Here is a 16,921-nt window from a genome sequence, read left to right as displayed (position 1 = left end):
AGACCAATGTTCAGATTGACCCCCTGTGACCAATAGCTAGTTAATGACGTAGACCACACCTGGAGACAACACCGATAGGCCTACATTTCTCATTTGAATAAATCAAATCCAATGCTATTGGTCACATACACATATTTAGCAGATGTAATTGCGGGTGTAGCGAAATGCTTGTGTTCCTAGCTCCAACAGTGCAGTAGTATCTAACAATACACACAAATCTAAAAGTAAAATAATCGAATTAAGAAATATATACAGTACCAGTCAAAAGTTTGGACACACCTACTCATTCAAGGGTTTTTCTTTATTTTTGCTATTTTATACATTGTAGAATAACAGTGGAGACATTAACACTATGAAATAACACATGGAATCATGTAGTAACCAAAAAAGTATTAAACAAATCAAAATATATTTGATATTCTTCAAACTAGCCACCAAGATGACAGCTTTGCACACTCATTCCAGGTGAGGTAGTCACCTTGAATGCATTTCAATGAACAGGTGTGCCTTGTTAAAAGTTAATTTGTGTAATTTATTTCCTTCTTAATGCGTTTGAGCCAATCAGTTGCGTTGTGACAAGGTAGGGGTGGTTTACAGAAGATGGTCTTTTACCAAATAGGGCTAAGTCCATTTTATAGCAAGAACAGCTCAAATAAGCAAAGAGAAATGACAGTCCATCAATACTTTAAGACATGAAGGTCAGTCAATCTGGAAATGTCAAGAACTTAAAAGTTTCTTCAAGTGCAGTTGCAAAAACCATCAAGTGCTTTGATGAAACTGGGTCTCATGAGGACCGCCACAGGAAAGGAAGACCCAGGCTGCGTTTCAAACTCTTAAAAGAAACCCTCCTCCACTTACTCTCACCTTATGCCCTTGGGGGAATCCCCACGGCCATATTTGTCGTCAGTCCAAGCAAGGGAAGTATGCAACGTAAGCCCCTCAGCCCTCGTTTTTAATGGAGTTTGCGAGTGTATAATTATGTTCACTTCGGGGCCTGAAACGCCCCATAATTCAATTTGCGATGATTGTACATCGGCTAAGAAAAGTCAGCCAAAACTTAAAACCTCAACGTCAATATGGAGTCAACATACAAGTGTAAGTAAAAACAAATATAAATAAGTTAGAAATAGTGCCACTAATGCACATAACGGCACAAACACGTCTCGTAAAAATAATGATGTTTTTGTTTGGTTCGTTTTTGGAAATTGTAGAAATAAAACATTTTCCATCTTCAGAAGTTCCAACTAGGCAGGCTAAGGTCAGTTAGATAATTAATTTGCTCGCTATCATACAGTAGGCATATATTAGTAATTATATATTTAATTTAAGTAGACATGCAATCATATAAAGCACCCACAAGATACCGTTGGCTGAAAACACAATCTTTGCGGGATGATCGAGGGACCAATTTCCGGGCATACACTTGCCCTGCAAGTGTATACTCGTTAGACATCATGATACGTCATTTTTATTTATTTATTTATTTTACCGTTATTTTACCAGGTAAGTTGACTGAGAACATGTTGTCATTTGCAGCAACGACCTGGGGAGTAGTTACAGGGGAGAGGAGGGGGATGAATGAGCCAATTGTAAACTGGGGATTATTAGGTGACCATGATGGTTTGAGGGCCAGATTGGGAATTTAGCCAGGACACCGGGGTTAACACCCCTACTCTTACGATAAGTGCCGTGGGATCTTTAATGACCTCAGAGAGTCAGGACACCCGTTTAACGTCCCATCCGAAAGACGGCACCCTACACAGGGCAGTGTCCCCTATCACTGCGCTGGGGCATTGGGATAGTTTTTAGACCAGAGGAAAGAGTGCCTCCTACTGGCCCTCCAACACCACTTCCAGCAGCATCTGGTCTCCCATCCAGGGACGGACCAGGACCAACCCTGCTTAGCTTCAGAAGCAAGCCAGCAGTGGTATGCAGGGTGGTATGCTGCTCAGAAGTGTCCACTTAGTTTGAGGGGAGAGGGTGTGTCTTAAGTGTTTGGAATGCAGCCCCAGAGTGACCTCTTCTGCAGAGGATAAGTTCATTAGAGTTACCAGCCTCAGAAATTGCAGCCCAAATAAATGCTTCACAGAGTTCAAGTAACAGACACATCTCAACATCAACTGTTCAGAGAAATTAAATTCTGTGTTTGACTGTAGAATGTATAAATAAATGGGTTATGGCAAGGTGAATTGTTTCCAACATTGAACAATGGAGACTTGGATGCAGCATAGCAATGCCCTCCATTAGTTCTCCGTTTTCACTTTCCTCTCACTAGGGGAGCTGTGGGATGTGGCTCTGCAAGGAGACATGAGAGTGGCACAGTGGGAGGGTCTCAATACTCCACTTCCACGACCTCAACCTGGGTGACTGTCAATGAGGTGGAGCAGGCTTGGCTTATTCAGTAATCCATTGCATATATATTATTTAAGGGGCCATTGTGTGTTTGACCCAGAGAACAGTGCAATGGAAAGTTACGGTTCTCATGAGAGTTTATTATAGGCCTATTGAGGTACTTTTACTGCTAAAGTAAAAACACAATGTAGTGTAATAATTCTGGTAATATTTCTAAACTTTTTAATTGGGAAAAGTTTTATAACATGCCTATCTATTTGGTAATCATGTTACATTACGCACTAATTTGAGGAAATCCAATGTAAAGACCAAGGGCTTTGGGTGTGGTATAGACAGCCAGGTGATGTATTTGGGCAGGGCAGACCAGCACTGCACGTGATCAATAGCAATAGCCATAGCCATACTGTATTGAGACCACGGCCATCTTTGCCCTCGACTTGCATTTTTCCTTCTGGAGAAACGTTTGCTCAGCCCTGCAATATTTCCTGAGGTCACTGCAGCCACACAGACGCTTCGGGGAAGAGGGTGCGCGCACGCGCCCTGGATGAGGAAGACTGCATTAGTATAGGAAGCTAATTGAGAACAACATGTGACAGTCACTATTGCAATGCCGTTTCTGATGACATCGAGATGTGTGCATAACCCGATAACTGCAACCGTGGCAAACAAACGATCGCATTCGCTTCAGCGCTATAAACCGAAGCTCTAAACATGACAGGAACGCAAACCGTTTGTTATGCATGAGGACCTGGAAAACGGCACATGATATTTTATTTGAACGTGTCTAGTATGTATCGACGAATGTATCAATCCATGGCCTGCGGGGTACAGAAGAAGAATCGCTAAGTATTTAGCTACATTGTAGCAGTAGGTTATGATGTCAGGGCTTGAAACAGCGCATGGGGTTTATGATCGATTTAACTTCAGATAACCCACCTTGCGTGCTTTTCCCCTATCCATAGGTTAATAAGAAATGTTCAATTAAACAAGCTGCAACACTGAGAGCCATGCAGATTTGTGGTAAATATCGTATATCCTAAAGAATAGCATATTGAGTTTGAGATGTTATTTAACAGCCTACCGACGTTGGATAGTTGTATGCCTATGCTTAAAATGCACGTATTTCTTAGCTGGGCACAACCATTGAATGTCATGTAGCCTAGTAGACACATTTACCAAAATGCTACCAGGTTCTATTCAAATAACGGGAGAGACACTGTCGGGAGCTGAGATCAAGGATATTTGTGACAGCCTGAAAGAGAACAGTGTGAGGCTTCTGTCTATCAGGGGATGTCAGCTTTCGGACCGTGACTTTGGACGGGTGTGTCGTGGTGTGGCAGAGTCTCACTCACTGGCGCAACTCAACATGAACCTCGGCGTGGTCTCCACCATCAGCCGAACCAAGCATCTCGCAGATGCACTCAAGACAAACAGATCGATCCAGACCCTTTTGTAAGTAGCCTCGTAGATCACAATGAATAAGGTGTGTCGGGCTGACTGATTGATTGGTTGGTGTTAGTGGTTGATATGGCTACTGTAGTCTATTAACTAATTGTAATCAGTATGGGTCCCTCAATTTGTGATCCAGTAAAAGCTCTCCATGACATTAAATGGGGGACCTGACCCTAATTACCATGATTATGCACATGAGCATGAACTCAAGTTGATGTCAATTTGATGATGCCTTATCCAGATTGAAAGGTGAATTAATTGGATGGTCTTCATTGGAACTTTTGTATTGACTGAAATTCTGCATTTCTCTCTCCTCCCATCTCTCCTATGCCACAGTCTCCATGGAAGCCCCCTCCTAGATGCAGGATTGGTCACACTCAACACTGCATTGTCCACTCACCCTTCACTGGTGTCTCTGGACCTGGGGGACTGTATGCTGGGGGATGAGGCACTGCGGCTAGTCTGTGGCATGCTGCCTCCAGATGGGGCCAAATCAGGTACAGTCACTCGACACTGCTCTCACTGTTACTGGGCTGTCAGACTCTGAACCTGGCCTGCTGGGGTACAGTGGTTGGAAACAAAATGGCTAGTGTAGAAGTCCTCTCTAAGTGCGTGTGTGGGGAAACACATTTTTTGATGATAGAAAATACAGTCCAGACAAAAGTACAACTCATAAAGGGTTTATAGAACATTCATAAAGTTGTTATTGAACACGACATAGATCTGTCACAATGGTCTTTTGCCGTCCTTTGTGTAGCATGACATTTGCTTATGAGTGATTTCTGAAGCATCTAGTGTTAACAATTAGACTCAAGTTACACGATAATGGAGTATAATACTTATAATATATGGTTATATGCTGGCTCTGCCTATACTCAGTTGATGGTCATTTGATGGTGATGGACAGCCTGTCCCACAGGGCTTAGAGAGCTGACTCTTAGTGCGAACCCCAGCATCACAACCAAGGGATGGGCCCGCCTGGCCATCGCTGTGGCCCACAGCTCCCAGCTCCGAGTCCTCAACCTGGACTACAACCCCCTGGGTAAGAACCAATCACCAGGACACAAAACCAATTACTTTACTTTATATCGGTGAGTTTCTTAATATGGAATCAGCTTAAAAGGAATCAGATTCTTATTAACATTTTTTTTTTTATGAATATTGCACTCAACCACAAGTGTTGCCATAAAAAGATTTGCATCTCAGTTAAGTTTGGATAATCAATATTAACTTTTGCGAACTTCAAGTATTGTAAAAAATAACTTTTGTGTAATGGGACTTTTTCAGAGGTGAAACACACCTGAGATACCAAAGACGTCCATTTTATGGGCCAGTTGCCTCCTGCATTACCATTTTTTATTATTTTTATTCAGGTGTCTCCATGACAACCCCCTGGCTGCTTGCACTACAGAGAAATAGGAAAGGAGGTCATTTTAGGAACATAGGCTGTGTTTACAAAGGCAGCCCAATTCTGATTTGATTGGTCAAAAGACAAATTAGTGGGAAAAATATCACAATTGGGCTGCCTGTGTGAACGCAGTCATGTTGTCCCCATTTTAAGTTTAGATATAATTTTAGAGGGCACACTTGATACAGAATTATACGTCTATGGTCATTTTGGAGCAAGTATACAGGGTAAAACGTTCAGATTCCATTTCATCCATCTGAAATATGGGTCGTCAAGGACATTCCTAATTACTTGGCCCAACCAGGACTCAACCCCGAGTTTGGCTACTGCCAACCCAACACCTTAGCTGTTAAGCCATGAGATCCGAATCCCTCTACGATGTCGCTAGGTGTTGGGTTAAGGTGGTTACACTACCCCCTTTCTTTGGGAGAGCGTGTCCCTACTATTTTCTATACCAAGTCCCTCACGTGAACCGCCTCTCGAATGGCCTCACGGGCACCATTTGATATATTGTAATAAACAATGAACTGATCTTAAATACATCTAAAACCAAAAGCATAGTATTTGGTTCAAAACATTCTCTTAGAGCTAAACCTCAACTGGAATTGTGCACAAAGGATGTGACCATTGAACACGTTGAAGAAGCTGAACTAGGAGTAACATAGGATGGTCAGTATCATGGTCAAGTCATATTTTGACGAAGATGGGGAGAGGTTCTGTATGTGTTGATGTCCTGCAGTAGCTAGCTCGCTAAATCGCCCCTTTCCTTAGCCATGGATGGAATGGGGATTTGGACTTTGTTGCTCATGCGAGGAAGTTTGGCTAGCAAGCATTGTAGCTCGGCAGCCTTGGACAACACAAACTGAAAGTGTACTGTATGACAGAGCCATAGACCGTTTTGCCAACATGAAAGAGAGCATTCAACTAGACTACAAGTAGGTGTCAACGTTTTTTGTTATACTTGCGCGTGCACATACAGACGGAAATCATTAGCATGGACAGCCACATGATATTTAGCAACATTGATTGGACTAAATCGTTTTTGGCAGGGGCGCAACTTCCACTAGGGACGGGGGGGACATGTCCCCCAAAAATTCTGAAATGACATTTTTGTCCCCCACAGTTTTATCATTGAAATGTAATACAAAATGAGGCAATGGTGTGCTTTATGACCATGCGGAGGCCTCCGAATGGTCGGTTAGGCTGTTTGGAGTGTTTATCCAACTAGGGGAAAAAAATAATTATGCCCCCCCCCCCCCCACTTCTAAAACCAAAGTTGCGCCCCTGGTTTTGGTATATTTAAGTTTGTTTTCAGTGTATTAAACTAAACATTTATAGCCTTGTTGATTCGATGATGTTTAAATGGTAATGGAATAGCGGAGGCAGTGCGCCTGTTGTCTTTGTGCTGACTTGCGGTAACTCTGCGGTTCTAAATCAGTAGTTGATGAGTAAACTGTCAAACATTAACATGCTTGACAATGCTGCAGGTGATATAACTGTTGGTCACATTAAATATTTGCTTTGTGGACTTCACCGGACAGATGTTTCTCTCCGGGTTTTGTCACTGTTTTCTTTTTGTTGTCACTGCCTTATTGTATATCACGGTGGTGTATGAACGAGTGGGTTATAGAGCAAACAACACAATTATTACAACAAAGGTTGTAAAATAGCTTTTTTGCCCAGTGATTTTACCCGCGCACCGCTTCTGCTGGTAATATGGTCATGTGCAGCAAAGAAAGACCTGGCAAAGCTTCAGCTGGCTCAAAACAAAGCAGCACTCCTTGCCCTTAACTACACACACACACAACTAACATCAACAACATGCATGATAGTCTTTCCTGGTTTAGGAGAAATATACTATTTTTGTTAGTCTTTTTAAGAAACATTTTTGTGTTGAAAATGCCTAACCACTTGTATAATCTATTTGCATACACTTCAAACAGATTTACATACCCCACCAGACATGCCACTATGGGGTTCTTTACAATACCCAAACCAAAAACACTTTTAATGCGTCACTCTTATGTATAGAGCCATGTCATCCTGGAATGGTCTGCCACCAGAGGATACTCAGGCAAAAAGCAAGTTTAGCTTAAAAAAAACTGATATTTTATCATAGCCGCTCCTCTTTCTAAAGATCTAATTTAACTGTACTGTATATAACAATATGAATATATATATACATTTCATTAGTATATACTGTATTTTAGTCAATGCCACTCTGACATTGCTCCTCCTAATATTTACAGTACCAGTCAAAAGTTTGGGCACACCTACTCATTCAAGGGCTTTTCTTTATTTTTGACTATTTTCTACATTGTAGAATAATACTGAAGACATCAAAACTATTAAATACCATGTAGTAACCAAAAAAGTGTAAAAACAAATCAAAATATATTTCACATTTGAGATTCTTCAAAGTAGCAACCCTTTGCCTTGATGACAGCTTTGCACACTCTTGGCATTCTCTCAACCAGCTTCATGATGTAGTCACCTGGAATGCATTTCAATTAAAAGGTGAGCCTTGTTAAAAGTTAATTTGTGTAATTTCTTTCTTTCTTAATGCGTTTGAGCCAATGTTGTTATTTTGAATTAAATGTAATATCTTATGTTGTTTTTGTCTATTACTGTTCTGTACTTTATCATGTGTTTTATGTGGACCCCAGGAAGAGTAGCTGCTGCATGTGCATGGGTATCCTAATAAACTAATCGAAACCATCCCACTTCTGACACCAATGTACGGAATACGGGACTCGAACCCGGCTCTAGCTACTGTCAACCCAACAACCTTAGCCATTACGCCAAGATATCCAAACCCCTTCATGAGGTCGCTAGGTGTTGAGTTATGGTTGCTACAATAGGTATCATGTTGAAATGATGTACATATGCCTGATAAAGGTGAAAGCCGAAACATAGTGTATACTTTATCTGCTTCATGCTTTAGGAATAAATTAACTGATTATGCAATTACTAATCTGTGTCCGGTCCAAATCTGTCGTTCAGGGTCAATGACAACAAACACATCAATCAGCTTTCTGTAATGCTCAATCGACAGACTCACCTTCTGAACTCACTCATGTTTTGGTTGTGTTGGGGTTCCAGGGGACCAGATTGCAGGTATGCTAGCAGTGGCTGTGGCGTCCAGCAGAACTCTGGAGGTGTTGGATCTGGAGGGAACAGGACTCACAAATCAGTCAGCACAGGTCTGTAACATCATCAACATCACCAACATCACCACCACCAGAGCAACGTCATCAGCACCACAGAGTGTGTGGAAAAACATTTACAAAGACAGTGAGAAGAAATCTGATGTAGTTTCATTATGACTTAAAACTCATTATATTAGGGGAGTTATACTCTTTTTTTTTCACTCTAAATGATCTGGTTTACGTTCCTCACTACCTAATTAATGTTCAATGACCCTTAAATGTGGTGCCATTTTCCAGTAATACTCATGCCAATCATCAGTTGAAAGATATCGTTTTTGATGGACTTTCATTTATTTTCAGAAATGTTAATCAGTTAGCTTTTTACCTACCCTCTTACAATCCCTTTTAAAAATGATCTTTAATGTGAATGTAAACATTTACATTTTGCCATCCCACTTATTTTGTAGATTTAACTGAGTTACATCCACTAATTGAAGCCGCTGCATATCAAATCGCCCAACTGAACAGTCGTCATAGCAGAGACCTCTTCTTATGAAGGTCTAATTTTGAAGTCAGTCCACTTTCTTAGGAGATGAAGCCCATTGGATGAGAAAGTCTGAGGTCCCTCCTTTCCAACCTGCTCCTCCAATGGGTTTTGAGACGGAGGCGAGGAGAGAGGACGTGAGGAGTATGCAATCAAGATTTGCCCCATGTCTCCCTCTCACATTCTCACTGTTATTGATCCATGACCCTGAATCTCATTTGCAGTGAAGATGTGCTTACTCCCAGCTGTGGGACGATACTCTTCTCCCACAAAGCACTTCGCCAGCTGTGGCCTGTTTACTGCCTATTGACAAGTGCTCAAGGTTTACGTACGGTTAGTGCTATCTGGAATCTTTGGGATGTCCCTACCCTAAACCGTAACCTTAACCATTTTACATTTCAACTTCAATGGTGTAGGGAAATCCCAAGGATCTCGGATAGCAAATCTCGGATAGTTGCCCTTATGGACAACTTATCCATTTCAAAACGTTTAATTCGTTTTCTAGCTGGTCCCTCTCCAGTTTAAAGCTAGCTGATTTATAAAGAGATTGGCTTTACATGTAATTCACACTAAGAAAAACTATTTGTACACAGCTAAGACAGATACTACATCTGAGTAAATCTGTGTATCCGAGCAAATAAATACATATATGTATTGACATTGAAGCAGGCAGGGTAGTCAGGTTAGGCAGGACCGGCGGTGCTTACTCTGTGATAATCTAATTTAAAAAAGCTGTTATGAAAAGCCAAATGAAAAATACAATTATTTAAAAATATGATAATTATTTTATCTCATCTAACGATTTTCTCAATGATTCTGGTGGTTTTTATGCTCAAAATCTCAGGAAAGGCGCCAGGGTATTCATGCCTTCATTTCCAGCCATTCAAATTGTTTATGCCACAGCCGTTCCTGACTCCAGTCACTGTTAATGGATAGGGCCAGCATACTGCTCTGCCTAGCTTGAAGTAGCTTAATGCTTCGAACACACCGACAATGTTCTGGCATTTTGGTACATCAGAATTGCATTCATTTCCAATGAAACACTGCCTTTGCCTTGCAGCGTTGCAGTGCGTTCGGTGTGGTCCAGATGATGCTGCATACTATTTTGCGCAAAAACACTGTCGGTATGTTCGAAGCATAATTCGTTGCATTGAGCCGATTTCATATTTTGCGCAGGCGTATTGCCTTAACATGTTGTGGGTATCGCCTAACGTTATTGATCACACCGACAGCGTCATTGCGCATAATAGTATGCAGCATAATCTGTATATGTGTGCAACAAAAGTTCAACATTACCCTTCTGCTACCAGTTCTGCCAAGCCGTGAACACATACAGTTTGACCCATACGTTCGATAAATCCAAGGTATACACCACACAGAACGCACTGCCTCTGCAACGCAATGCTGAAAGGCAAATGCAGCGTTTCATTTGGAATGTATGTAATTCTGGTGTACCAAAATGCCATAACGCTGTTGGTTTGTGAAAAGTGCATGCTGTGCTAGCTAGCTAGCAAAAACAACCCGAACACACGGTTTGGAGGGTTCGAAGAGTGGAACGTCTACTATAGTGAAAGTTAAGACCAGACAGAGGCAGCATTCAGGAGCTCTAGTGACAAATCGTGACTTGACAGGCAACTCTGCTAGCTGTTGGGTAGGCAAACAGTGAGTACTGGACTGTCCACTTATCAGAAACGTCATTACCAATTAATACTTTTTACCCAGGCTTTTACACATCTGAGACATTTACTTTTGCATTGTGGATAATGGGAATTACTTTTTGTGTCGGTGTGAAAATGGAATGGGGATGCGTCTGCTGTGACTTCTACAATGCTGTCACTGAGAGGTTCACCAGACTAATGGACATACTTTATAAGTAAAGGTAGGCCAAAATGCATTTTCCTTTGCAATTTGTGGGTTATGTTACTGTTGAATCGTGAGAATAGACATCTTTTTGCGTCAGGTAGTCTAGTGGTTAAGAGTGTTGGGCCAGTAACCAAAAGGTTGCTGGTTAGAATCTCGATGCGACTGGGTGAAAAAATCTGCCAATGTGCCCTTGAGCAAGGTACTTAACCCTAATTGCGCCTTCTATAAGTCTCTATAGATAAGAGCTTCTGCTAAATGAAAAAAAGTTACAAAATGTACAATGCATTTTTGATGAGACATTTTTTTAATGTTTAGAACTGCATTTTTCAGCCATTTTGATTGTTAAGAACATTTTGTTAGAACCTTATTATATGTACACTAGCGTTCAACAGTTTGAGGTCACTTTAAGTTTGCGATCACTTAGAAATGGCCTGGTTTTTGAAAGAAAAGCACTTTTTTGTCCATTAAAATAACATAAAATTGATTAGAAATACAGTGTAGAGGTTGTAAATGACTATGTTAGCTGGAAACGGCTGATTTTTAATGGAATATCTACATAGGCGTACAGAGGCCCATTATCAGCAACCATCACTCCTGTGTTCCAATGGCACGTTGTGTTAGCTAATCCAAGTTTATCATTTTAAAAGGCTAATTGATCATTAGAAAACCCTTTTACAATTGTTAGCACAGCTGAAAACAGTTGTCCTGATTTAAAGAAGCAATAAAACTGGCCTTCTTTAGATTAGTTGAGTATCTGGACCATCAGCATTTGTGGGTTCGATTACAGGCTCAAAATGGCCAGAAACAAATCATTTCTGGCAATTTTCTTCTGAAACTCGTCTTCTGAAACTTTCTTCTGAAACTCGTCAGTCTATTATTTTTCTGAGAAATTAAGGCTATTTTATTCCATGCGAGAAATTGCCAAGAAACTGACGATCTTGTACAACGCTGTGTACAGTGCCTTGCAAAAGTATTCATCCCCCTTGGCGTTTTTCCTATTTTGTTGCATTACAACCTGTAATTTAAAATTAATTTTTATTTGGATTTCATGTAATGGACATACACAAAATGTGAAATGAAAAAAATAACATGTTTCAAAAAATCCAAAACGGAAAAGTGGTGTGTGCATATGTATTCACCCCCTTTGCCATGAAGCCCCTAAATAAGATCTGGTGCAACCAATTACCTTCAGAAGTCCCATAATTAGTTAAATAAAGTTTACCCCTGTGCAATCTAAGTTTCACATGATCTGTCACATGATCTCAGTATATATATACCTATTCTGAAAGGCCCCAGTCTGCAACATCACTAAGCAAGGGGCACCACCAAGCAAGCGGCACCATGAAGACCAAGGAGCTCTCCAAACAGGTCAGGGACAAAGTTGTGGAGAAGTACAGATCAGGGTTGGGTTATAAAAAATATCCAAAACTTTGAGCATCCCACGGAGCACCATTAAATCCTATATTATAAAATGGAAAGAATATGAGACAACAGCAACCCTTCCAAGAGAGGGCCGCCCAAGGAGGGCATTAATCAGAGAGGCAACAAAGAGACCAATGATAAACCTGAAGGAGCTGCAAAGCTCCACAGCGGAGATTGGAGTATCTATCCATAGGACCACTTTAAGCCATAAACTCCACAGAGCTGGGCTTTATGGAAGAGTGGCCAGAAAAAGTCATTGCTTAAAGAAGAAAATAAGCAAACACGTTTGGTGTTCGACCAAAAGGCATGTGGGAGACTCCCCAAACATGGAAGGTACTCTGCTCAAATGAGACTAAAATGTAGCTTTTTGGCCATCAATGAATGTATCTGGCACAAACTTAACACCGCTCATCACCCCGAGAACACCATCCCCACAGTGAAGCATGGTGGTGGCAGCATCATGTTTTTAATCGGCAGGGACTGGGAAACTGGTCAGAATTGAAGGAATGATGGATGGCGCTAAATACATAGAAATTGTTGAGGGAAACCTGTTTCAGTCTTCCAGAGATTTGAGACTGAGAGGGAGGTTCATCTTCCAGCAGGACAATGACCCTAAGCATACTGCTAAAGCAACACTTGAGTGGTTTAAGGGGAAACATTTAAATGTCTTGGAATGGCCTAGTCAAAGCCCAGACCTCAATCCAATTGAGAAACTGTAGTATGACTTAAAGATTGCTGTACACCAGCAGAACCCATCCAACTTGAAGGAGCTGGAGCAGTTTTGCCTTGAAGAATGGGCAAAAATCTCAGTGGCTAGATGTGTCACGCTTATAGAGACATACCCCAAGAGACATGCAGCTGTAATTGCTGCAAAAGGTGGCTCCACAAGTATTGACTTTGGGGTGGTGAATAGTTATGCACGCTCAAGTTCTGTTTTTTTGTCTTATTTCTTGTTTGTATCACAATAAAAAATATTTTGCATCTTCATAGTGGTAGGCATGTTGTGTAAATCAAATGATACAAACCCCACAAAAATATATTTTATTTCCAGGTTGTAAGGCAACAAAATAGGAAAAATGCCAAGGGGGATGAATACTTTCGCAAGCCACTGTACTACTCCCTTCACAGAACAGCACAAACTGGATCTAACTAGAATAGAAAGAGGAGTTGGAGGCCCCGGTACACAACTGAGCAAGAGGACAATTACATTAGAGTGTCTAGTTTGAGAAACAGACACCTAACAAGTCCTCAACTGGCATCTTCATTAAATAGTACCCGCAACCGCACCAGTCTTAATGTCAACAGTGAAGAGGCGACTCCGGGATGCTGGCCTTTTAGGCAGAGTTCCTCTGGATAGTGTCTGTTTTTTGCCCATCTTAATCTTTTCTTTTTATTGGCCATTCTGATATGGCTTTTTCTTTGCAACTCTGCCTAGAAGGCCAGCATCCCGGAGTTGCCTCTTCACTGTTGACGTTGAGACTGGTGTTTTGTGGGATGCTGGCCAGCAAAGCCACTACACAACACTAAACAATACATTAGTTGCTCTATAACGGTGACAAACGGTGCCCACAAACAGTTAGGTCCTACATAAAGCAGTCCCAACAGAGCTTTCCTTTCAGCACCATGGAGTGAATCCTTACCACTGCTACACCTGGCTATCAGCGGAGCCTTGTCTGACAGCAAAACAGTACATTCAGCCTCATTTACTGCCTTTAAAAAAAACAAAGCTGATATGGCTGTTTTGCTTAAACAAATATGATTTCTACTGACAATTGATATGTACAAGCTATGGCACAGGCATTTCGCTGCACTCGCAATAACATCTGCATGTGACCAATAAAATGTGATTTGATATGTCGGAGCTCTAGAAATGTCGGAGCTCTAGAAAGAGGCCCGAGTTCCCGACTTGGAATTCCGAGTTAGATGACTGTTCAAAATGTATTTTCCCAGTTGGAGCTCGAGTTTCCAGTAGTCTTGAACTCACTGAAGTTTGAGATTTCACATTTCCTTAGTTTCCAGTTGTTTTGAACACGGCAGAAGTCATGCTGGACTGACAGCATGGCCAATGTATTCAACCTTTTCTGTCACATGGTGTTGAATGTTTATCCTTTTAAGAAACCCTTAAACCCAGACTTTTAAAAACACCCACTCCACTGAATAGCAGGCTAGTGATTGCTTTGCAACGCTTGCAGTTAGCCACTGATTACTTCCAATCCACTCCTTGTTGAATTTTCGATTTCCAACTTCTTTTGTAATGTCCAATGGCCGATGAGCACCGATACATTTTATCTATAATTTCTATTCATAATTTCTCTTCATATGAAAAGGATTTGCCAGTAGGTTGTCGACTTGATTCATAATGATGACTGCTAGCTAAGATTTTTCAAGTATGATGTTGACATGATCAGTCCAATCAAAGCTAATGTAGATATAAAATTACGTCAAATCACGTTATCTGTGGCCAATGACCTTAAGCCTTCTTGGATGGCCACTTCTAATGTCAATCAATGGTAGCACCCAAGGGGCTGGAATCTTTTACCTCTACCCGTAGATTTTACGGTGACGTAGTCTCCCCATGAGTGACAGAACACTGAGCCAATCACGGCGCAACTAGAGAACATTACCAACCCCTATGCTCCACATTTTCGTCTGGCTGCCCCACCTCCACAGAAAGCGCTGAGCTAGGCTGAAACACCTGCATTTTAGGAGCTGCCTTACTCAAGAAAGCGAAAAAAAGAGAACATGTTTGTATGCGGCTTAATTTTTTACATTGTTTGCAAACTGATATGTGACATGTATTAATGCCAAAAAACATGCACCTGCCCTGCATGACGTGTCGCCACTGGCCACCTATCAGTTGTAACTGTGGATGCTACAGCGACGTACTGTATGGCCGAGTTGAGCAGTGTGTCATTTTGTCAGATATGCATTATGCCGCCATCGGAGGCTGTCGTTTGCTTATTTTGGCTACATTGGTATTTACATTTGGTGAAAATTGTTTGTCAATTTCAGGTTAGTAGCCTATGCCACTGGTTGTTGGAGTTCCGTTGTATAGTGAACATGGGCTTCATTAAGGTTTATTTGTGAGTAAATCTTGCTTTGATAATAGCCCGTGCTCACCTCGCCACCGCACTTCACTGGATTGCAGTGACTTGTTACGTGCGGAAGTAATTCAAGAAAAACAAACCACTTAAATGTAAGTTCATAACCTGGAATATCAATCCCCACTGGCAAGCAGAACTACCTACACCTACAAACCCATCAAGTTTTCTTATCAACCCCTACTGTAGCCTGTCTGTGCTTCATGACAGAATCTCCCTCCCCTGTACCTTCAGGTCTTCCTCGAAATGGTGGAGAACTACCCCACCTGTCTGCGCGTGCTGGTCCTGGCTGAGAACGCCATCAGCCCCGAGCTGCAGCAGCAGATTTCCGACCTGCTCTCCGAGGGAGAGGAGGAGGACGACAAGGAGGGCGAGGCACGAGGCAGCGCTGCCATCCCCACCAGGGAGAAAACCGCGTGGATCCCCCACAGCAGTAAGGGCTGACCTGGCCAACCAAAATGCTCTCCTTCCCTGTCCCATCTTAGTCATATTCTAGACAGGACAGTTCCACTGGGGCGCTCTGTTCTGAAGACTTGCAGATTTATAAATAAATCATTTAGTATAATTAAGCGTCTGTAAACCTGAAACATCGGTGTAGGTGATGACCTCAAAATGATGACTATCAATCTGTAGAATTGGGGGGGAACAACCAATGGTCAGATCTGTGTGTGCTTTGGCCAACTTGCTCGTGGTCATCCCTTACAAGGAACAAAGGAGTTGGATAAAGCACTAACAGAGCTAGCAACCAGGCTAGTCGTAGAAGTCCTAAACTCGTTTCCGTTGTCTCTGCCCTTTGCAGACTCCCACCCCCAGATGGTCCTGCTGACGTCAGGTCTAGGTGAGAGCCTACTGGCTGAGACTGAGATGTGATTCCACAGCCTTCCTACCTTTTTTTGTTTTTTTACCTCTTTTCTTTCTGCTAGTCTGTACGTAATAGAGTTGCAGTATCACCTGGTAGTGTGCAATCAATCACACTTTTTGCATGACCTGTAGCAACAGAATACATTTTGGAGCAGGCACAAAATCCTTAACACACACATTCACACCAAGTGTCTTATAGGGAATTATTTATTTTAATTATGTACAGTCTATTTATAGTTCATATTTAAAGGTTTATGTAAGCAATGAAAGTCTGTTGATAGATCGACTAGATAGGATTGTTGTGATGGTCTGATGTGATGTCAGAATAAATCTGTTTACATCTTCTTAAAGACATTTGGTTTCTTCTGTTATTTCCTGATTGGAATAGCCTACTTATGAATGCAATTAACATATTGGCATGACAATTCCTGTATAGCACTGAACAGTAGCTCACTGAAAACTGTTTTTCCTTTGACCTAAATGTCCTTTTCTCTCCACTGAATGCTATGCTGAATGCCTCATATGAACACGATTTTGATATTGAAGAGCCACAGGATGTTTCTGGGATCAGCACTTAAACGTCACATACAGAACATCGGAATTGAATGTAACGAGCATGAGAGCCCATGGTAAATCAGCAAAAATCACACCATGACAATGCAGCAGTGTTCTCATTCCTCGCCCTATATAATACATTGACCCCATCCTCATCATCCCCACAGCCTTCAGTCAAAGTGGTGCCTACTAGGACAGCCATTATCCCCATCAA

General features: G+C 41.6%; 1 protein-coding gene across 2 annotated transcripts; it reads left to right on the top strand.

The window, feature by feature from the left end:
* The first annotated feature begins 1,577 nt into the window (after positions 1-1,577).
* On the top strand, positions 1,578-16,502 carry LOC129852588 (leucine-rich repeat-containing protein 73-like). 2 transcript variants are annotated; one of them, XM_055918284.1, is made up of 6 exons: positions 1,578-3,804; positions 4,141-4,301; positions 4,712-4,846; positions 8,315-8,415; positions 15,526-15,724; positions 16,091-16,502. In XM_055918284.1, the coding sequence occupies exons 1-6, from the start codon at positions 3,500-3,502 to the stop codon at positions 16,159-16,161; spliced, it is 972 nt and encodes a 323-aa protein (XP_055774259.1). In that variant the 5' UTR covers positions 1,578-3,499; the 3' UTR covers positions 16,162-16,502. The 2 variants fall into 2 exon arrangements, with proteins under 2 accessions (XP_055774259.1, XP_055774260.1); XM_055918285.1 differs by having other exon boundaries at positions 2,512-3,804; positions 4,724-4,846.
* The last annotated feature ends 419 nt before the right edge of the window (positions 16,503-16,921 follow it).

The sequence above is a fragment of the Salvelinus fontinalis genome, chromosome 1, assembly GCF_029448725.1.
Source record: "Salvelinus fontinalis isolate EN_2023a chromosome 1, ASM2944872v1, whole genome shotgun sequence".
Classification (NCBI taxonomy): domain Eukaryota; kingdom Metazoa; phylum Chordata; class Actinopteri; order Salmoniformes; family Salmonidae; genus Salvelinus; species Salvelinus fontinalis.
Note: the sequence above shows the minus strand (reverse complement) of the source record. Positions and strands in the feature narration are given on the sequence as shown.

Coding starts and splice junctions, on each gene's coding strand:
- LOC129852588 (XM_055918284.1), top strand. CDS start 3,500: ATGTCATGTAGCCTAGTAGACACATTTACCAAAATGCTACCAGGTTCT. Junction 8,416..15,525: donor TCACAAATCAGTCAGCACAG/GTCTGTAACATC, acceptor CTGTACCTTCAG/GTCTTCCTCGAAATGGTGGA. Junction 15,725..16,090: donor CGCGTGGATCCCCCACAGCA/GTAAGGGCTGAC, acceptor TGCCCTTTGCAG/ACTCCCACCCCCAGATGGTC.